Genomic DNA, 23357 nt, shown 5'->3' with positions numbered 1-23357 from the left:
GTTTTTAAACAACTTTAAATAGTGTGCAATAAATGGTAAATAAGTTTCATTAGAAATGCTTTAAATAGTCTGAAATATGTTTAATTTGAAGAAATTAATTTTATGAAAACAAAAAAATATTTTTTTCTCAATAATTTTTTGAGGTTTTGTTTTTAAAAATTTTAAAATTTTATAGTTTTAGTTAATTCTTACAACAATTTACTTTCTTACACAGTTTATAGCTTGTCAATATGTTTTTTCTAAACAAAGTTATGGAGATTTTCCTAAAAATAGTCAATAATTAATATTAATCATATGTCACCCTTCAAAAAATTTTAAATTTGATTTTTTCCTTATTAAACCCTGGAATTAAGGGAAAATAATTATATACTCTGATAAGTAATAGAATGTACTTTAAAAACAACTATTTTCACAGCATAAATATCAAAGCTAAACTTTAAAATTCTTAAAATGTTCATTTCCTTTAAAACTAATTCTTAGAAATTTAGTTAAATATAAAGATTTTAGGAACCTACTGCATTGCCTAAGAACTTTACTTTCATATGCAGCTTATTAGTTTTCGATATATTTGAAAATAAAATAAATTATCTAGATTTTCTAGAAAATACACCATAATTAAAAAAAAAAAATAAAAAAAATTATTTAAATCAGGAATTTTGGGTTATTTCCCTAAAATATTTTGATATATGAAATGTATTATTAAAAATAATACAGTATTTGGATTAAATTCTAAAAGAGAAAAAAAAAGTTTTTAAGATTTTTATGAAAAAAAAAATATTTTTTTCCATTAATTTTTTAAGGTTTTGTTTTGAAGAATTTTAAATTTTTATAGTTTCGTATTACTCTTCAAACAATTGACTTTCTTATATAGTTTATAGCTTATCAATATGTTTTTTCTAACCAAAGTTATGGAGATTTTTCTGAAAATAGTCAATAATTAATATTAATCATACGTCACCCTTCAAAAAATTTAAAATTTGATTTTTTCCTTATTAAACCCTGGAATTAAGGGAAAATAATTATATACTCTGATAAGTAATAGAATGTTGTTAAAAATCAACTATTTTTATAGGAAAATTATCAAAGCCAAACTTTTCAAAATGTTCAATTATTTGAAAAAATATTCCTAGTGGGAAAGCAAAATGTAAAGACTTAAGCATTTTAAAATTTTACCTAAAATGTTTTCTTTTATATACAGTTTATTGCTTGTCTATTGCTTTTTCCCAACAAAAGTTATAAAGATTTTCTTGAAAATACCTAATCACCCTTCAAAAAATTTAAAATTAATGTTTCTATTTATTTAAAGCAGGAATTTAGGTCTTTAAACCTGAATTGAATTGTTGTCTCAATTGTATAGATGATCTAAAACTAATTGCTCAGTAGACTGTGTTGTAATTTGTTTATTTTTGATTGTTCTTAGGTTAGTTTTGAGGCATGCTAAAATGACATGCTTGATTTTCTTTACACATTTGCACAGCATTAAAATGAGCCTTACAACCAGCAATTTCATTTGTATACTCAAGTATGTTATAGCTGTTTTCAATGTTTATTATTTTTCAAACATTTGCCTAAAGAATCTTGAAAAAATAATGAGGAAACTTTCTAGAAAAAAAACCCAAGAAATTTGAACAAATTAATATGACAGAAAACTCTTTACGGAAAGATGAAAGTAAATCAAAACTAACTGATTTAAATAAGCAAGAAGCAATACCAAAATAATACGACAAAAAAAAACTCCTTGAAACTTAAATGAGGTAAAAAAAGAATTGTTGTACAGAATGTTTTATTTGCACTTTAAAACTAAACACACACAAGTTTAAAGGCAAACAAACCATTAAGCAAACAAAATACAAACAACAACACTCAAAACTATACATACTTCCTTAAAAATAGTTTTGAGTCATTTGTTGAACAATCATTTGCACCAAAAACTACAAACAAATAAAATTTACATGCATGACTACAATTCACACATCGTCTCTACTCTAGCCCTGTACTTTCACAGAATTTTTCTAACATTTTGTCATTTCAACTGTCCCTCTACATTTACATATGACAGAAGATTTTTCTAAGAGAATACAGAAACTACTCAAACTGATACCCCTGCCCTTTCGAAAATGTCTCGTTTTTAACGTCCAAAAATATACTACATTTAGTTGTAATAATTGCACTCTTAGGCACCCACATAAATTTCTAATACTCAAACTTTGTCACATAGATATGCATGTGTTACTTACATACATATTTATATTGTAAAGCTAGTGTGTACATTTGTGTTTAAACAATAGAATTGCAATGTCAGGAAGATGTGCTGCTTATCCTTGAGATGCTGTAGAATGATGAGAGAAAAAAACTACGTACCCAAGTACTTTCACTTTAAGTACTATGTAGTCAGCTACAAATCAACAAATACACAACAAGGATTGCTTGAAAACAACAAATGTGTGCAATAGAAAAGGCGTAGGATAAAGGGAAACTAAAAGAATTTACCTATTTTCTGATAAAAATTCAATAAAATTTATTAATTTTATGATTTAGCTGTATTTCAAAAAAAGTACCAAGAAAGTACTTTTTCAAAAAGTACTAAAATTTATTTTTTTTAACAAAATTAACCTTAAACCTTAAAAATAAACAAAAATAATGATTTTTAATATTTGCAGGAAAGTACCAAAAAAAGTACTTTTTATAAAAAAGTACTAAAATGGCACGATATGAATATTTTTCTAAATTTAAAGGAAATTAAACTTCCAAAATCCAATACAATTTATTAATTTTACGATTTAGCTGCATTGAAATGGTTTTGCAAAAAAGTACCAAAAAAGTACTTTTTCAAAAAGTACGAAAATTAAATTTTTTTAAACAAAATTAACCTTAAACCTTTAAAAATAAACAAAAATAATGATTTTTAAAATTTGCAGAAAAGTACCAAAAAGTACTTTTTATAAAAAAGTACTAAAATGGAACGATATGAATATTTTTCTAAATTTAAAGGAAATTAAACATCCAAAATCCAATAAAATTTATTAATTTTACGATTTAGATGCATTGAAATGATTTTGCAAAAAAGTACCAAAAAAAAGTACTTTTTCAAAAGGTACTAAAATTATTTTTTTTTAGAAAAATTATTCTTAAGCCTTTAAAAATAAACAAAAATAATGATTTTTCATATTTGCAGAAAAGTACCAAAAAGTACTTTTTATAAAAAAGTACTAAAATGTCACGATATGAATATTTTTCTAAATTTAAAGGAAATTAATCTTCCAAAATCCAATACAATTTATTAATTTCACGATTTAGCTACATTGAAATGGTTTTGCAAAAAAGTACCAAAAAAAGTACTTTTTCAAAAAGTACTAAAATTATTTTTTTTTAACAAAATTAACCTTAAACCTTAAAAAATCAACAAAAATAATGATTTTTTGATATTTGCAGAAAAGTACCAAAAAAGTACCTTTTTAAAAAAAAGGACTAAAATGTCACTAAATGAATCTTTTTCTAAATTTAAAGGAAATTAAATTTCCAAAATCTAATACAATTTATTAATTTTACGATTTAGCTGCATTGAAATGGTTTTGCAAAAAAGTACCAAAAAAAGTACTTTTTCAAAAAGTACTAAAATTTATTTTTTTTAGAAAAATTAATCTTAGGCCTTTAAAAATAAACAAAAATAATGATTTTTAATATTTGCAGAAAAGTACCAAAAAAGTACTTTTTATAAAAAAGTACTAAAATGTCACGATATAAATATTTTTCTAAATTTAAAGGAAATTAATCTTACAAAATCCAATACAATTTATAAATTTTACGATTTAGCTGCTTGAAATGGTTTTGCAAAAAAGTACCAAAAAAAGTACTTTTTCAAAAAGTACTAAAATCTAACTTTTTTTAATTAAATTAAGCTTAAGCCTTAAAAAATCAACAAAAATAATAATTTTTGATATTTGCAGAAAAGTACCAAAAAAGTACTTTTTTTTTTAAAAAAACTACTAAAATGTAACGATATGAATATTTTTTTAAATTTAAAGGCAATAAACTAAAAGAACATGAATATTTAATTACAAAAATATAATAAAATTTATTAATTTTACTATTTACCAGAAATTTAAATTGTTTTTCAAAAAAAGTACCAAAAAAATAAATTTTCAATAAGTACTAAAATCTACGCTTTTTTAAGCAAAATTAACATTAAACCTTAAAAACGAAACAAAAATAATGATTTTTAATATTTGCAGAAAAGTACCAAAAAAAGTACTTTTTATAAAAAAGTACTAAAATGTCCGATATGAATATTTTTCTATTTAAAGAAAATTAAACTTCTAAAATCCAATATAATTTATTAATTTTATGATTTAGCTGCATTGAAATGTTTTTGCAAAAAAGTACCAAAAAAAGTACTTTTTCAAAAAGTACTAAAATTTATTTTTTTTAGCAAAATTAATCTTCAGCCATTAAAAATAAACAAAAATAATGATTTTTAATATTTGCAGAAAAGTACCAAAAAAGTACCTTTTTAAAAAAAGTACTAAAATGACACGATATGAATATTTTTTTAAATTTAAAGGAAATTAAACTTACAAAATCCAATACAATTTATTAATTTTACGATTTAGCTGCATTGAAATGGTTTTGCAAAAAAGTACCAAAAAAGTACTTTTTCAAAAAGTACTAAAATTTATTTTTTTTTAGCAAAATTAATCTTAAGCCTTTAAAAATAAATAAAAATAATGATATTTGATATTTGCAGAAAAGTACCAAAAAAGTACCTTTTTAAAAAAACTACTAAAATGTCACGATATGAATATTTTTCTAAATTTAAAGGCAATAAACTAATAGAATATGAATATTTTCTTACAAAAATATAATAAAATTTATTAATTTTACTATTTACCAGAAATTTTAATTGTTTTGCAAAAAAGTACCAAAAAAAGTACTTTTTTCAAAAAGTATTAAAATTTATTTTTTTTTAACAAAATTAATCTTAAGCCTTTAAAAATAAACAAAAATAGTGATTTTTAATATTTGCAGAAAAGTACCAAAAAAGTACATTTTTAAAAAAAAGTACTAAAATGTCACGATATGAATATTTTTCTAAATTTAAAGGAAATCAAACATCCAAAATCCAATAAAATTTATTAATTTTACGATTTAGCTCCATTGAAATGGTTTTGCTAAAAAGTACCAAGAAAGTACTTTTTCAAAAAGTACTAAAATTACATTTTTTTTTAGCAAAATTAATCTTAAGCCTTAAAAATTAAACAAAAATAATGATTTTTGTTGTTTGCAGAAAAGTACCAAAAAAGTACTTTTTATAAAAAAGTACCAAAATGTCACTAAATGAATCTTTTTCTAAATTTAAAGGAAATTAAACTTACAAAATCCAATACAATTTATTAATTTTATGATTAAGCGGCATTGAAATGGTTTTGCAAAAAAAGTACCAAAAAAGTACTTTTTCAAAAAGTACGAAAATTAAATTTTTTTTAACAAAATTAACCTTAAACCTTTAAAAATACACAAAAATAATGATTTTTAAAATTTGCAGAAAAGTACCAAAAAAGTACCAAAAAAGTACCTTTTTATAAAAAAGTACTAAAATGGCACGATATGAAATTTTTTCTAAATTTAAAGGAAATTAAACTTCCAAAATCCAATACAATTTATTAATTTTACGATTTAGCTGCATTGAAATGGTTTTGCAAAAAAGTACCAAAAAAAGTACTTTTTCAAAAAGTACTAAAATTTATTTTTTTTAGAAAAATTATTCTTAAGCCTTTAAAAATAAACAAAAATAATGATTTTTCATATTTGCAGAAAAGTACCAAAAAAAGTACCTTTTTAAAAAAAAGTATTAAAATTTCACTAAATGCTTAGTTTTCTAAATTAAAAGGAAATTAACCTTAAATCCTTTGAAATTAAACAGAATTGTACCAGTTTTTAAATATTTATAAAAAAGTACTTTTTCTAAAAAGTACTAAAAAGTACTTTTTCTAAAAAGTACTAAAAATAATTTTTTTTGCTAAATTAGAAAAAATATTAATAATAGCTTTACAAAATTAACCAAAATAGTGATTTTTGATAATTGTAAAAAAGTACCAAAAAAAGTGCTTTTTTAAAAAGTACTTAAATTATGCCAAACTGATATTTTCTTATAAATCTTGAATACAATTTTTTTATTTCAAAGATAAGTTTATTTCTAGTTGTTTTTTTATACAATTTTAGCTGGATTTCGAAAAAGTACCAAAAAAGTACTTTTTTAAAAAAGTACAAAAATTGCAATTTTTTGGAAAAAAACGCTTAAATTTGACCATAATTATTATTTCTAGGTGTTTTAGATACAAATTTTAGCTGTATTTAAAAAAGTACCAAAAAAGTACTTTTTTAAAAAAGTACTAAAATTAAATTTTTTTGGGAAAAATCTTAAATTTGCCGATAATTATTATTTCTAGGTATTTTAGATACAATTTTAGCTGTATTTAAAAAAGTACCAAAAAGGTACTTTTTTAAAAAAATACAAAAATTACACTTTTTTTGGAAAAAATATTAAAATAACGAATTTTTTTTTTATTTTAAAGGCTAAAGGCCGTTTTATTTTTTTTTATTTTTAATAATTGTAAAAACAGTACCAAATATTATCTACAAAAGACTGTTAAATGTTGTTAACACAAGGATTTTTTAATAATTTACGAAAAGTGCTAACAAAAATAGTCTTTCCAATTGATCTAAAGAATTCATTTTAAAGGTTTAATAATTTCTGTTTTGTCAACCTTTCTGAAAACAATTAAAGCTTGCTCCCTTTTTGCGTACGTTACTGCCTTAAGGCGACATCATGTGTGCTTTAGTTTTATTAAGTTTTACGTTTTTATATTTTGTAGCTTTTCTATACATATTGTGTTTCTTACTACATACAGCTGCTTAATAAACTTTGCAAAAAAAAAAAAAAAAAATTAAATAAAATGAATATAGAAAATAAGTTCCTCACAAGTTGCTGGTGGTAAAAGAAATAATCATCAACCTTACATTCAACAAAATGCAATTTACAGAAGTCTGTGATAAAAAGCTGATCTTTTAACAAGTGATGGAGAATAAAAAATTACCCTTTTTGGTTGGCAAACACAAATATATGAAACTTTTTTATTTTGATATTAGTTTTCAAAAAAAGTACTTTTTCACAGTTTGTGGAAAAAGTACTTTTTCATAAACTCCAATAAATCTTGTTTTCAGGCTAAATTAAATTTTGTTTATAAATCTATTACCTTTCCGAAAAAGTACTTTTCCGCTAATATTATGTACTTTGTGCGAAAAGTACTTTTTTGGTACTAAATTTTCAGATTAAACTAGAATATAAGTTTAGTATTTTTGTAAAAAGTAATTTTTTTTGGTACTTTTTAGTCAGTACTTAGTAATTTAGTGCTTTTTACATAAAGTACTTTTTTTGGTACTTTTTCGAAAATTTGCAAAATCATGTAAAATTATAGCTGGCACAAGAATTTTGATTTTTTAGTGTACTTTTTTGGTAGATTTTCAAAAGGTACTTTTGAGGTATTTTTAAAAAAATTAAAAAAAAAACTGGTTTTTAAGTTCTTTTTGTAAGGTACTTTTTAAAAAAATACAATTTGGTACTTTTTACAAAAAGTACTTTTTTTTGGTACTTTTTCAAAAATTTCCAAATACTATTAAAATTACTCTTTCTTTGATATACTTTTTCACAAATATTCAAAATTATGTAAAATTCCAACTTAAACTAGAATATAAGTTTAGTATTTTTGTAAAAAGTAACTTTTTTGGTACTTTTTAGTCAGTACTTAATAATTTAGTGCTTTTTACATAAAGTACTTTTTTTGGTATTTTTTTCGAAAATTTGCAAAATCATGTAAAATTATAGCTGGTGTACTTTTTTGGAAAAGTACTTTTTTTGGTAGTTTTTCAAAAGGTACAAAAGGTACTTTTGAGGTATTTTTTAAAAAAAAGTGGTTTTTATAATAATTATGATAGGTACTTTAAAAAAATCGAATTCGGTACTTTTTACAAAAAGTACTTTTTTTGGTACTTTTTAAAAAATTTGCAAATACTAGTAAAATTACTCTTTCTTTGATATACTTTTTCACAAATATTCAAAATTATATAAAATTCAAGATTAAACTAGAATATAAGTTCAGTATTCTTGTAAAAAGTAATTTTTTTTTTGGTACTTTTTAGTCAGTACTTAATAATTTAGTGTTTTTTACATAAAGTACTTTTTTTTGGTACTTTTTCGAAAATGTGCAAAATCATGTAAAATTATAGCTGGCACAAGAATTTTAATTTTTTAGTGTACTTTTTTGGAAAAGTACTTTTTTTGGTAGTTTTTCAAAAGGTACTTTTGAGGTATTTTTAAAAAAATTAAAAAAAAAACTGGTTTTTAAGTTCTTATTAAGGTAATTTAAAAAAAAATAGAAATTGGTACTTTTTACAAAAAGTACTTTTTTTGGTACTTTTTCAAAAATTTGCAATTACTAGTAAAATTACTCTATCTTTTGAGGTACTTTTAAAAAAAAATTAAAAAAACTGGTTTATAAGTTTAATTTAATAGCTATGTACTCTAAAAAATAGAATTTGGTACTTTTTGCAAAAAGTACTTTTTTGGTACTTTTTCAAAAATTTGCAAATACATACAGTAAAATTACTTTCTTTTGAGGTACTTTTTCACAAATATTCAAAATATATAAAATTCCAGATTAAGCTAGAATATAAGTTTAGTATTTTTTTTTTGGTACTTTTTAGTAAGTACTTAATAATTTAGTGTTTTTTACATAAAGTACTTTTTTTGGTACTTTTTCGAAATTTTGCAAAATCATGTAAAATTATAGCTGGCACAAGAATTTTAATTTTTTAGTGTACTTTTTTGGAAAAGTACTTTTTTTGGTAGTTTTTCAAAAGGTACTTTTGATGTATTTTTAAAAAAATTAAAAAAAACTGGTTTTTAAGTTCTTATTAAGGTAATTTGAAAAAAAATAGAATTTGGTACTTTTTACAAAAAGTACTTTTTTTTGGTACTTTTTCAAAAATTTGCAAATACATACTAATAAATCTTTCTTTTGAGGACTTTTTAAAAAACTATAAAAGAAAACGGGTTTTAAGTTCAATTTAATAGCTATGTACTCTTAAAAATAGAATTTGGTACTTTTTACAAAAAGTACTTTTTTTGGTACTTTTACGAAATTTTTTAAAAACAAGTAGAATTTTTCATTATATTTTTCTTATCATAAAATTTCGTTTAAAATTGATTAAATTTATTGGTTTTGCATGATATGCTTTAATTATGATTAAAATTTGATATCCTAGGGCGTATGCTTATTAATTAATCAATCAATATTAATCATACTTACTGTAGTTGTCTGTTAATTAATAACAATCATACGTCATGATGTTTTGTAATAAATACTTAAGCTTTAATGATTATTTTGGTTATTCTAGTGACTTTCAAATTAAATTAAATTGTGATTTTAGCTTATTACTTATGTTAAACTGCTGTAGTTTATTTTAAAGACCTTCTTGGTAAATGTAGTTTATAAAGAAATATAAAAATTACTAATGAATATCAGCTGGCACATTTCTAATCTTTAGTTTTTTTTTTATCATGGATATTTTGCTTGTTATAATGAGCAGCAGTTTTTAACATGTGTGTCATTTCATTTGCCTTTCTCTATGTGTTTGTCGCTAAGCCATTTAACAAAGACCTCCTCTGTAAGGAGGAAGAAAATGCCATAGAATTTACAAGATGATGTGATGTATGCAATACTATTTGCTCTCTAATACTTGACGTTTTGTTATCCTTGTCTGGTCTTCATGCTGTTGCTTTTAATAATTTTTAATTTCTGCAGTTGCTAATGTTTTTTTTTTTGTTCCTGCTAATAAAGGTTTTATGAGTGTCACAGAGAGAGAGAGAGAGGGACGAAGGGAGGTAGGTAGATAGAGAGAGAGTATAACCACAAGTGTTATAAGTATAAAATAGTATGTGCCGTTAAGTAGGGCTATGTGAGTGAGTGTGTTAAATCATGTGTGAGGTTTTAAAAATACATGTGTTCGCATGAGTGTGTTTATCACAGAATATTTGTATTTTGTGTTGCATACTTATGGGTGTTATTTATTGTGCAGTGTTGTATTGTTTAGTATGCTGTAATGCGTTTTCCTTTTGAGCGTGAAAGTTCAGTTCAACATAGCAAATAAAAACAACTATATATTTACTAACACAGAGCCATGCACCTACATAAAATAAATAAATAATAATATGATAGTTGTTATTTTCTACATATATAAGCACTTAAATACTTACTCATGTATTTAGGTTTACGAGTACATACATATATTGTTTGCTATTCTACATGTAGTTATTTATTTTAATGCTCGATGTGTTTAAATATGATAATAATAAATTGGCATTAAGTTAAGAACTTCATGCGTATTTCAAACAAAATAAAAACGTATGTAAATTTTATATGTAAAATAGTACACACTGCAAATTGAATTTATTTTTAATGTGAATAGCTAAAAATAGCTTAAATTTATTTTAAATTTAATGGAATTCAATTTAGTTTAAGAAAAAAAAAATGAGACAAATCTAACATTTAAAAAGCTGTTCAAGGTAATGACAACTACTAATAAGCAATTTAGAAAAAAAAGTAGTTCAGAAGCTTATAAATAACTACATAAAGTTATATGACAAAAAATTATAGCAGAAATTATAAAGAGCTTCAAACGTTTTAGCAAAAAGTACTTTTTTTTTGGTACTTTTTCACAAATATTACAAGAATATAAATCTTTTTTTTGGAAAAAGTTCTTTCTGGTCATGATTTTTATGAAAAAGTACTTTTTTGTCATTTTTCAAAAAAGTACTTTTTTGGTACTTTTTCAAAAATATGCTAAAACGTAAAAAATTTCACCTTTTATACGAATAAAATCTTGCACTTTTGCGAAAAAGTACTTTCTGGGCACTTTTCCGCTAATATACAACTTTTTCCAAAAAGTACTTTTTTGGTACTTTTTCAAAAATAAGCTAAAACGTAAAAAATTTTACCTTTTAAAAGAATAAAATCTTGGATTTTTATGAAAAAGTACTTTTTTGGCATTTTTCCAAAAAGTACTTTTTTGGTACTTTTTCAAAAATATGCTAAAAGGTGTAAAATTCCACCTTTTATAACAATAAAACCTTTTATTTTTATGAAAAAGTACTTTTTTGTCATTTTTCCAAAAAGTACTTTTTTGGTACTTTTTCAAAAATATGCTAAAACGAAAAAAATTTCACCTTTTATAAGAATAAAATCTTGGATTTTTGTGATAAAGTACTTTCTGGGCATTTTTCCACTAATATACAACTTTTTCTAAAAAGTACTTTTTTGGTACTTTTTCAAAATTATGCTAAAACATAAAAAATTTCACCTTTTATAAGAATAAAATCTTGGATTTTTATGAAAAAGTACTTTTTTGTCATTTTTCCAAAAAGTACTTTTTTGGTACTTTTTCAAAAATATGCTAAAATGTAAAAAATTTCACCTTTTATAAAATAAAATCTTGGATTTCTATGAAAAAGTACTTTTTTGTCATTTTTCCGCTAATATACAACTTTTTCTAAAAAGTACTTTTTTGGTACTTTTTCAAAAATATGCTAAAACGTAAAAAATTTCACCTTTTATAAGAATAAAATCTTGGATTATTATGAAAAAGTACTTTTTTGTAATTTTTCCAAAAAGTACTTTTTTGGTACTTTTTCAAAAATATACTAAAACGTAAAAAATTTCATCTTTAATAAGAATAAAAAATTGGATTTTTTTGAAAAAGTACTTTCTGGGCACTTTTCCGCTAATATACAACTTTTTCCAAAAAGTACTTTTTTGGTACTTTTTCAAAAATTTGCTAAAACGTAAAAAATTTCACCTTTTATAAGAATAAAGTCTTGGATTTTTATGAAAAAGTATTTTTTTGTCATTTTTCCAAAAAGTACTTTTTTGGTACTTTTTCAAAAATATGCTAAAACGTAAATAATTTCACCTTTTATAAGAATAAAATCTTGGATTTCTATGAAAAAGTACTTTTTTGTCATTTTTCCGCTAATATACAACTTTTTCTAAAAAGTACTTTTTTGGTACTTTTTCAAAAATATGCTAAAACGTAAAAATTTTCACCTTTTATAAGAATAAAACCTTTTATTTTTATGAAAAAGTACTTTTTTGTTATTTTTCCAAAAAGTACTTTTTTGGTACTATTTCAAAAATATGCTAAAACAAAAAAATGTCACCTTTTATAAGAATAAAATCTTGGATCTTTGTGAAAAGTACTTTCTGGGCACTTTTCCGCTAATATTCAACTTTTTCCAAAAAGTACTTTTTTGGTACTTTTTCAAAAATATGCTAAAACGTGTAAAATTCCATCTTTTATAGTATTTTTGGGGAAAATTACATTCTTGATACTTTTTTGTAAAAAGTACTTTTTTGGTACTTTTTCATAATTGTACAAAAACCTAAGAAATTACAGCTTGTACATATAATTGTTCCTTAGATAGGAATAAAAATTTATTAATGGTCGAAAAAAGTACTTTTTCCTGATTTTGGAACTTTTTGTAACAAAGTACTTTATGGTACTTTTTAAAAAAAAATTACATCTAGAACAAAAAATTAAAATTTCTTGGTACTTTTTTTCATTTAATTATAATTTAATTTTTCAAACACAATTTGTTCATTTTTGTTGATTTCTTTGAACTTTCATCTTTCATTGTAAGCAACAATATTTTGCCAAATTTTTCTGTTTTATTTTTTTGCCATTTTCTCAAAAAACACAAAAAAATAACTCCCAATAAACAACAAAGTTTATTTTTTAAATAACATTAAAACTTCTAAACAAAAACCATCCCTCATTGAGCTGAGATTTTTCGAAGAAAAACTAACTGCTATAGTTTCTTGTTAAAACAAATTGTTCTTACAAATAAAACTGTAATATTTTTATGTATTTTTTTTTTTCTTTCATTTTTTATAGTTTATGAAATGAAAACAACATATTGTTGACTTGCCGCCAGCGAAAACAACACACACAAAAGAAAAAGAAACTCAAAAATATTATGAAAGCAAGAAAATGAAACTGTTAAGTATGAAATACAACAGATAATTTGTGAATGCAACAATAAGATACGATTTTATTTAAGAAAGCAACTAGATTTTGTTGGATTTTTTTACTCTTGGCAAGAACAAGGGATATAAATCTTTTAACAAAGTTGAGCGGAATTTAAAACTAAAGGTAAGTTTATTGTATACATTTTTTCGTAGAATTTAATTTAAATCATTTGTGTTTGCGCAGCGGCAAATTAGGGAAGAGAAATGAAATAAAAAACAAGAGAAATAAAAAACACAATAGTTTTCTTCAATTTGTAAAGTTGAGAAAAGATCTCAATTTATTTATTACCTTTAGCTATATATGGTAGCGAGACGAAGTTATAATTATAACTAACTAGAAATCTATTATGTTGGTGGCCAATAATATTTAAGTACCGTTAACGGTTATACTAGTTAGTTTTTGGTGTAGAAACTCCTCACAAAGATGTATAAAAACAGGAGTAGACCAAACTACTAACTAGTATTAACCCAACAAACCAAACAATGTTAAACTGGGTAAAAAATTAGAAATTTATTAATTTGTACTTAAACATTACCGGCCACCTTGCAATATAATGATATGTTGCAACAATAATTTAGAAATATACTTAAAATTAAAGGTATAGTTCAGTATTAAGTATATTAAACAAAAAAGTGAGCTTTAAATTCATTAGTATTTTTTATTTGTTTTCAAAAAATATATTATTAAGAGCGGGCCATGAAGGACCCCGTCGATTTCAGGTTTTCATAGCTAAATAAATGGGCCAGTAAGGACCCCGTCGATCTATGAATCTGATGTAGTACTTAGGCCATTAGGGACCTCGACGTGATCATGATAAAAAAAATTAAAAGGGAGATGACCCAGAAATTACCCAACCAAAGATGGTGTATTGGGCCATCGGAAGTCCCGGGTTCGAATATATACGGTTTTTCATAATGTGTGGGTTAACTTCAGGACCTAAAACGAGGGCAACCCTACCGGAATGATTGAAAGAAGGATCGGCAAGTTCCAATCCAGCAAAATGTTCTTTAATATTATCCGGAACGGTTTCCGATGGTGTCCGTATGCCTACCATTTCAGTAACCCGTGCGGAAATACAAATTTTCTGGGACCGGTCGTATAGGGAACCAATGGTGAGACGACAAAATCTATTATTTCCCATCTGAGAGGTGGGTAACCCTAATTGTTTAATCAGCGAGGAACATACATAACTAATATTGCAACACGAGTCAAGAATCGCGCGAACCGGTATGTACTTCCCAGACAAATGTAGCTCTACTTTCAATGTAGGCGAAAAGTTTATTACATGCCGAACAGGTAAATCGGAACCAGTCGAAACAGACACAGGTGGACACGATTTTAGATTTTTACGGGACCGTTTGTGGTTGCTGGTATTTTGTTTGCGGTCCGAGTGTAACAGAGTGTTGTGATCACCCTGACAATTTCGGCATTTCGAGGTACTGGGGCATGCATTTCCAAGATGGGAATGGGCTAAACATTTAGAGCAGTACCGATGTAAAACCACCATGCGAAGGCGCCGTTCAAAACTCATGCTCAAAAATACACGACAAAATCGTAATGGGTGATACTTCCTACAGAGTCTACATTGACGCGATGGATCATTAACCCGACCATTCATATTCGAACCCGTCACTTCCGTTGGTGCCGCATTAGGAGCGGATACGGAACTTGTAGCTATGACTGCTGCTGGTTGGGCAGCAGGTTCCGAAGTAGTAATAGTAGTAGTAGTTGTCGACGATGATGTATTAGTAGTTGACGACGATGCTGTTGAAGTCACAGGGGATGTGGTAGGTACCTCAATAGAGACGGGTGACAACGTTGCCGATGGCGCAGGCTCCGAAATCTCCATTGCCTCGTCGTAGTCGAGCAAACCATCGTCGAATAAGTTGGCAATAGATTCCATATTTCTATGAAGCAATAGAGATTTTTAAAGAATTACATCGAAAGTTACATTTAATTGGTCAGAATGACCAATTTAGTTATGGGTCGTTTTACAATACCATTTGTAGTCCGTATGTCCGCGACTCTAACGTGTCCGTCGCTTCCCGGATAAACCTTCAAAACGACACCTAAACGCCAAGAAGTGGGAGGTAGTTGTTCGTGACGAATTACGACAAGATCATTAACCTGAATATCGCGGGTCGGATTCTTCCATTTATAGCGTTTGTGTAAGCTCACTAAATACTCTTTCCTCCATCGTTCGCAAAATTGTTGAGTAATAGCTTTCATTTTCCGAAACCGGTTAACTAAGCTTATCGGCGATTCTAATGTTGGAGGCTCTGGGGGTGCTAGTAAGGGCGAACCAATCAAAAAATGTCCAGGGGTCAGAGCAACTGGCTCCTGAGTATTATCCGTCATGGGACATAGCGGACGGGAATTTAAACACGCCTCGATTCTAGCCAGAATAGTGGAAAGCTCTTCAAAGGTATATTTAAAGGCTTGAGCTTGTTTTCTAAAGTGAAGTTTAAAACTCTTCACACCAGCTTCCCAAAGACCACCCATGTGGGGAGCGCCGGCTGGGATAAAACGCCATGAAACACCTTGAACTCCATAAGAAGAGCATATCAGAGACTGACTTTCCTTAAGAAATGATTTAAAATCTTTTTTTAATTGACGCGAAGCACCCACATAATTAGTGCCATTATCGGAAAAAATCGTATTTGGACAACCTCGACGGGAAATAAAACGCTGAAAAGCTGCCATAAAGTTTGGCGTTGACAAATCTGATGTAGCCTCTAAATGAATTGCTTTAGTTGAAAAGCAAACAAAAATGCAAACGTAGCCCTTAGTGATCTTGCAAGCTCTACCAGTAAAACTTTTGATCTCAAAGGGACCAGCGAAGTCAATCCCAGTATTAGTGAAAGGTCTATTAATAATTGTCCTCTCAGGTGGAAGAGCTGCCATAATCTGGCTGCACGCTCGTTTACGGTCAATTATACACCATTTACAACGACTTATCACTCCACGAATTTTACATTTCAAACGTGGGACCCAAAATTCCATACGAAGTATTCGCAGCATTAACTGATTTCCACCGTGAATGGAAATCAAATGCACAAATTCTATTAAAAGTAATGTAAATCTACATGAATACGGTAATATAATAGGGTGCTTTTCGGAGTAGGTTAAAGTCGGCGACTTTTCCAAGCGTCCATTAAGTCTCATCACCCCATTTTCATCCAAAAAAGGGTTCAGTGTGAGAATAAAACTTTTCGAAGGTAAAAGTTCTCTCTTTAGAAGACACCGGTATTCATCGTAAAAATATCGCTTCTGAGCGACTTTAGCCAAATGTAATTTAGCTCTTCTTATCTCAGAACTACCAATATTAAAATCGAACCATCGAACACCTCTCGTATAATGGAGGGCATATGGGGCTGGCTTATACGAGAGGTGTTCGATGGCGGTCGGAAGTTTTCGCGTAAAGACGATTTGATATTTCGTATACGCGAAGCGTGGTCTCGGCTGCCAATGGAATTGATAAGTAACTTGTATACAACGCTGCCAGAACGAATGACACAACTCTACTATACCCGCGGCTCATACACAAACTGTTGACAGCCGCTGGTGGTTAAAAGGTTTATCGAGATCATCACTATCATCGTCGTCATCGTCATCCTATGCAGTATGCTGGCTTTTTTTAAACAAAAATATGTTCTTGTAAATATTTAAAAAAAAAAAACAAACAAACAAATGCATGAAATTAAAAACTAACAATAAAGAAGAAAAAACACATGAATGAGGGCGGGCCATATGAAAAATATTTCAATATATTTAAAATAAAAATAACAAATCCATAATTAATCCATAAGCGCACTGCCCTCTGTCCAAGAGTGGCTTAATGCGTTTGTTGTCCAATTGTGATCTTGGAGGAAAAAGTCGGCGTTACCACCTAATTTGGCTACAATATTAGCTCGTTCCCTTAGAATAGTCTCCACACACGTTTCTGTTTTTAGGTTTGCAGTCGTGACTTCTAAATGAATGGGGCCACCAGCCGTTATCACTAGATATATGTACACAGAGTTGCCGCGGGGTCTTTGGGACAGCGTCCGTTCATAGTTGCGCAAATCGTGAAAATAATAGGAAAAGCCATCAGGCCCGTCCAAGTTGAATTTTCTCTCGTCCTGGAAGACAACACGTCTCCAGTGATCCTCAGTCCAACTCACCTGGGCATTGGCGAATGACAGGCGTTCTGTTTGATGAAATTGTGACAAAACAGGCTCTGTTTTTAATTTCTTTGCTCCGCTAACGGCGCTGGCTCGACCATTGGTTCCGCCACTGCTGTTAACTGATGCGCCTGAGCTGCTGGATCCACTGGCGGGCGTAGTGCGGGCGCTAGCTGTAGTTCCAGGCGGGGATAGGCTGGAACCAGTCGTATTGGACTGCTGAGTGGGAGCGTGACTAGATGCTGTCCCTCCTCCAGTGCTGCTGCTGGCTGCTGAGAAGTTTGAGTTCTGGTTGAGAGCGTGCACGGGCACTGAGTGGCTGTAGCTATGGCTGTGGGCAGTGCTGTGTGAACTGTGGCCGTGAGTGGCATGAGTTGTCGTATGTGCGGGAGTTGACGATGTATGCTGCTGATAGTATGGGTGATGGAAGCTGGCCGCATGTTGATGGTGCTGATGTATTGTTGGCTGTTTCAACTGCAACTGCTTTAGTTGTGTCTGTGACTGAGATAATAAATGGTGGTGGGCGTGCGCGTGTGCTTGGGCATTAACACCGTTGCTGTTGTTGCTACTGCTGACAACAACAACTCCTGCTTGTTGAGGAGTGACGACACTGTGGCTTGTCGTGACCGCCGTCGGATAAGTAGGCTGTTGATGCTGAGTAGATGATCGCTGTACTTGAACCTGTGATGTTGGAATTGCCGCTGATGATGGAGCTGAGCTTGTGTAATTACCGGGATGCTTGAGATAGTACTGTAACGCCATCAAACTGGCGTCCTCCGTGCTGGAGGTGCCCAAATTCGCCACTTTTGGATCGTATATAAGTTTCCTAAAGTTTTGAATATCGTCCGAACTTAGAAGTAGTGTTTTCATTTGGAATTTTGCTAACGCGAGGTAAAATGTTTAACTATCTTTTCTTATATGTTTCCCGTATTCCCTGTTCTCTCTGGGAAAGCTTGTAACTGTTTGGAATACTATGGTTCAATAAGCGTTCTATAAATGTTCTTATATCAATAGTCTAATGGTACTAATTGCTGTTTAAACTTTAATTTGTTTGGCACAATTTATGCACAGTTGCGTTTCTCTATAAGTTACTTTATAAAATTTTCGTACAAGTTACGACCTGATTTGTGAGAGGGATGGCTGTTATAAAAGAATCTCAATATATAGGATATTATTCGAAGAGCCTTATCCAAGTGAGAATAATTCGCAAGAATATCCTCATAAATATCGTTTCCCGTCACGTCTTTAAAAAACGACGCATGTGTTTTAACACGACATTCAATATCCGTGTCAAGTGAGGAAAGATTGGAAATTTTCCATTCATTCTTTTCACGGCGAAGCCATTCTGGACCATACCACCAAAGAGAATTTGTCGCAAGCTCGCTAGGAGAAATTCCGCGACTACCTAAATCCGCAGGATTGTCCTCAGATCTAACATGGTACCAATTGTGATTACCTACATTCTCCTGAATTCTACAGACTCTATTTGCAACAAATGTCGTCCAAGTACTAGGTGTCTTTCTCAACCATGACAGGACTATTGTAGAGTCTGTCCAACAATAAACATGATCTATCTGAATATAAATCTCGCGAAGTACAGTTTTCAATAATTCGGAGGCAAGTACTGCACCACACAGTTCAAGGCGGGGCAAAGAAATTGATTTTATGGGAGCTACCTTAGTCTTCGAAGTAAGCATATTGGAGTAAATCTCCCCACTAGAATTTCTTACACGAATGTAAATTACCCCCGCATATGCCTTTTCCGAGGCATCAGAAAAAACGTGTAGTTCGACAAACGAATTGGGAGTATAATGAACCCATCTAGGAATTCTAATTTTATTTACTTCAAGGTAAGTAGATACAAATTTCTTCCATTCATTCTCCGTTGCCAGTGGAAGTTTATCATCCCAGTTAATATTATCAAGCCATATCCTCTGCATGATAATCTTCGCGACTATGATGACTGGGCTTAACCAACCCACTGGGTCAAATAATTTCGCAATAGTAGACAACACTTCCCTTTTTGTATACCCAGATTTATGTGGAATAGGATTCACTCTAAAATAAAACGAGTCCAGTTGAGCGTTCCACTGTATACCTAAAGTCTTTGAGCCACTAGACTCAACGAATTCCAGTAATTTAGCGTCTACTAAATGGTCCAAAGGAATGCTGTCTAGAATTGTCTGTTCATTCGAGGTCCATTTCCGCAATTCAAACTTTGCAGAGGATAAAGCTGCTATCAGCTGATCCCTAGCGATCACTGCAGTCGAAATATCGTGAGTTCCAGTTAAGACGTCGTCGACGTACATACAATCACGCAAAATGTGCGCAGCGAGAGGGTACTGCTTTTCCGTATCGTCCGCCAGTTGCAAAAGTGTCCGAATTGCAAGGTACGGTGCGCAATTAACGCCAAATGTTACTGTCTGCAGCTCATAATCCCTCACTTCCTCCGTCCGATGGTTCCTAAATAAGATACGCTGGAATGAAGTATGTGTGGGATCCACCCGTATTTGTCGATACATTTGCGTAATGTCACAGTTAAAAACGAACCTAAAAAGTCGCCAGCGAAGAATTAGTAGTACTAAGTCCGCTTGTAAAGTAGGTCCAACATAAAGACAGTCGTTCAAACTTATTCCGTTCGATGTTTTATGCGAGGCATTGAAAACTACCCTCAATTTTGTTGTCTTACTATCAGGCTTCATTACTGGATGATGTGGCAAATAACAAGAATGTAAAGTTGTTGAGGACACAGGTCTCATGTGGTCTAAATCTAAATATTCCCTTACGACGTCGTCATAAGTTTCCTTAATTTCGGGTTTACGTTCGAGAGATGATTCATTCCTAAGATATTGTCCCATCACGCTAGGCCTAGACGTTCCCAAAGACAATGTCTCAGGAAATTCTAATTTAAAAGGAAGGGCGACTACGTATCTCCCATCAAAACCACGACAAGTTGTGGCCTTATAATTTTCCTCACAATATTTATCAAAGGGAGATAGAATTTTTCTTTTCGGAGTCTCCTCAAGTTCCCAAAACTTAAGAAGATTTTGATTAAGGGTATCCTCCTCAGAAAAATCGACCTTAGTGGAATAAACTTGTATTGAAGACTGTTCAATTGGACCGGTTATTACCCAACCAAAAATGGTACTTTGAGCTAACAGGGAACCCAAAATATTCCTACGAATTTCCCCCAAAAGAATGTCAGGATAAAGATCCGCTCCAATTAAAATATCTACTGGACGACAGTCAAAGAAATTTACGTCAGCTAGCTGAATGTTAGGCAAATAATCCTTTATATATGATGGGATCGTAAAAGACGGCAAATTGCCCGAAATATCCCGAATAACGAGAGCCATTGTTTGTAATGTTCGCGAAGAATCTAGAGGAGAACCAATATGAATCGAGCAAATCTTCCTCGTAGTAGCTGAAACAGCCTGATTAATTCCAGAAATACGAGCATTCGTAGAATTCGTAGGAAGTTTCAAACGGTTTTGTAAACGTTCTGAGATAAAAGTCGCTTCAGAACCTGGATCAATAAGTGCCCTAACGGGGTACGTGATACCCATGTGAAGAAGATTCACCATAGCAGTACCTAGGAGGACAGATCTATGTTCAGCAGAATGAAATACCTGCCTGTTAAAAGGCGTAGCAGAATTATTACCGTGAGTAATGTTTCCTGTCGCGGAATTGTTAGCATTAGAACCACTCTGTAGAGAAGAATTCACTGGTATGGAGTTACTGGTTCGTGAAACCGAAGTGCTCGGACCAAAATTAATTGAATTATCATAACCATTCGGCAGAGAAGAATTCACTGGTATGGAGTTGTTGGTTCGTGAAACCGAAGTGCTCGCACCAGCATTAATTTCCGAAGGTTCAGTTGATGGCTCTTCACGATGTAACATGGTATGATGGCGTTTATTGCAAATGGTACAATTATGTTGACTACCACAATTCCTTATCATATGTACTTTAGACAAACAATTGATACAGCAATTGTTCTTCTTAACAAGGGCAAATCTTTCAGAAACAGATAATTGCTTAAACCGGAGGCAAGACCGTAACATATGAGTTTGTTTTTTACATAATGGGCAAAACCTATTCGAAGCAGAGGAGTTATTTTCCGAAGCGTTTGTCGATGAAGAGGCATTCGTATGATGTGACTTAACTTTATGCCCGGAAGGCCTAGTTGAGTTATCTGGACCCCTTAAGTCACGAACGCACTCTAAAGTCATGGCTCTTTCCGCAAGAAATTTGTCCAACTCCTTCCAGAGTGACATAGCCGACTTATTTTTTATGCTCTGTTCCCACAAATTAACAGTTAGAGATGGCAATCGCTGAATGCAAATGAACACTAATATCGGATCCCAGTTCTGGGTAGGAATATCATACGTTGACATAGCAGAAAGGCACCCATTTATACCCCGTTGAAGTAATTTCAACTCGGAGCTTGATTCCTTATCTAGATAAGGAAGACCGAAAAGCCTCTTGAGCTGGTCGTTGACCAATAATCGTGGATTATCGTATGTATCGCTCAAGTTTTTCCATGCTATGTCAAATCCTTCATTAGTATGAGGACATTTAGAAACAATTTCCCGCGCTTCGCATTTGGTCTTCTTTAGCAGATGACACAAGCGTTCAATATTACTAAGGCGTAAGTTCTTAATATAAATCGCGATAAAGAGGTCCCTAAAAGTTGGCCACGAAACAAAATCACCTTCAAAATCATCGATATCGCAAGGGGGCAGAAGCATATTATGGCCAGTGTTGTCAATAGAATGAGCAGTATTAACGTCCGGACTAGAAGGTTTCATAGTCGCCTTCTGTTGGAGGTTAGATAGCTTCTCATTTATTGTACCTAAGCAATTAACATAAGCGTTAAACGTAGCCTCATATTTCGATTCCGCTGCTTCAACATCAGTTGTGTCAACAAGATCTGAGCTTTCCAAATATTTAAGGCACTCTTTATAAACTGGCTTAATATCCGCCCAAATCGAAGTGATTTCCCGACCACGAATTTCCAAAGTGAAAACCGAATGAGTATCATCGCGCATTTCGACAAAAGCAGTAGCGAATTTAATAAGAGCGTCGGACTCTCTAATAAAATTATCAAGAGGTGTGGCAGACATTTTCGAATTAAAATTTAATTAAAAATAATAAAAAAAATATAATCTATAATTCCTTTATGTCACGAAAAAAAAAAACAATAAAAATATTAAAATGTATTTAAATATTGTAAACAATTTTATTTTCTTGTAAAAAATCCAAAAAATAATAATTACGATTAAAAAATCACAAACTTATTATGTCGCGACTATACCGGACTGTAGAGTGACTAATGTAACTTTAGTTGAATAACAACAACAACACGCGTATATATACGTATTGTAAAAGTAAACAAAGCTACTCACGTTTGTAATGTATGTACGTATGAAGGATATAGCACAAAAGAGAATACGAAAAAATAAACAATTTAACACTCCCGTTGTAAATAAAAATATATGTATAAATAAATAACTTTATTTTTAGCACAGAGAATTTTAATAATTAATAATTTAAATCGCGATCAAATCGAAGAAGAACTTTTTACGAAATAATTAAATAAAATAAATTATTTTCACACAATATGTCCGTCCACAATAAAAAAAACCCGGAGTTGACTAAAATTGTACTTTACGAAAGAATGTAATGACAAAGTGTCAAAGTAATGGACTGTATAAAAATAAATGTTAATGGTTGTAAAACGATCCTTAACACAATTCAAATAGTATTAAAAATACTTTTTCTTTATAATTGTTCTTTCTATTATCACAAAAACAACTTTTTCTCTTTTTTATGTTGCACTTAATATGTGTGTGTGTGAAATTTACTTTTCTTATGCAAAAGCTCACTTTTAAATACTGAACTATACGCACCTTGTTAAATAAATGAAGATATTTAATATTTATATGATGAATGTTGTTGCTGTTGTTGTTGAAAACAATATGGTTCCTGTGAGGAAGACTAATAAAAATATGATAAGTTATTCCAGTTTCTCAAAATTTCACAGCCAAAATC

At 29.8% G+C, this 23357-nt stretch overlaps 5 protein-coding genes across 7 annotated transcripts in view; 1 reads left to right on the top strand and 4 right to left on the bottom strand.

The window, feature by feature from the left end:
* Positions 1–23357, top strand: part of Pdfr (Pigment-dispersing factor receptor) — an 87739-nt gene that overhangs the window by 17227 nt on the left and 47155 nt on the right. For all 3 annotated transcript variants that reach the window (XM_065509171.1, XM_065509173.1, XM_065509172.1), the window contains exon 2: positions 13006–13263. The gene's annotated coding sequence lies outside the window, so the exon portion shown is untranslated. The remainder of the gene's footprint in view (positions 1–13005; positions 13264–23357) is intronic.
* On the bottom strand, positions 13964–15043 carry LOC135958721 (uncharacterized). Its single transcript, XM_065509613.1, has one exon. It carries the CDS (start codon positions 15041–15043, stop codon positions 13964–13966), a length of 1080 nt encoding a protein of 359 aa, XP_065365685.1.
* On the bottom strand, positions 15094–16305 carry LOC135958720 (uncharacterized). Its single transcript, XM_065509612.1, has one exon. It carries the CDS (start codon positions 16303–16305, stop codon positions 15094–15096), a length of 1212 nt encoding a protein of 403 aa, XP_065365684.1.
* On the bottom strand, positions 16938–18387 carry LOC135958719 (probable GH family 25 lysozyme 3). Its single transcript, XM_065509610.1, has one exon. It carries the CDS (start codon positions 18171–18173, stop codon positions 16938–16940), a length of 1236 nt encoding a protein of 411 aa, XP_065365682.1. The 5' UTR covers positions 18174–18387.
* Positions 18392–22429, bottom strand: LOC135958718 (uncharacterized). Its single transcript, XM_065509609.1, has one exon. The coding sequence runs from the start codon at positions 22427–22429 to the stop codon at positions 18392–18394; it is 4038 nt and encodes a 1345-aa protein (XP_065365681.1).

This window comes from Calliphora vicina, chromosome 4 (assembly GCF_958450345.1).
Source record: "Calliphora vicina chromosome 4, idCalVici1.1, whole genome shotgun sequence".
Taxonomy (NCBI): Eukaryota; Metazoa; Arthropoda; class Insecta; order Diptera; family Calliphoridae; genus Calliphora; species Calliphora vicina.
Note: the sequence above shows the minus strand (reverse complement) of the source record. Positions and strands in the feature narration are given on the sequence as shown.

Excerpts from the sequence above, each read along its gene's own strand:
- LOC135958721 (XM_065509613.1), bottom strand. The coding sequence starts at position 15,043 with ATGGAATCTATTGCCAACTTATTCGACGATGGTTTGCTCGACTACGAC.
- LOC135958720 (XM_065509612.1), bottom strand. The coding sequence starts at position 16,305 with ATGAGACTTAATGGACGCTTGGAAAAGTCGCCGACTTTAACCTACTCC.
- LOC135958719 (XM_065509610.1), bottom strand. The coding sequence starts at position 18,173 with ATGAAAACACTACTTCTAAGTTCGGACGATATTCAAAACTTTAGGAAA.
- LOC135958718 (XM_065509609.1), bottom strand. The coding sequence starts at position 22,429 with ATGTCTGCCACACCTCTTGATAATTTTATTAGAGAGTCCGACGCTCTT.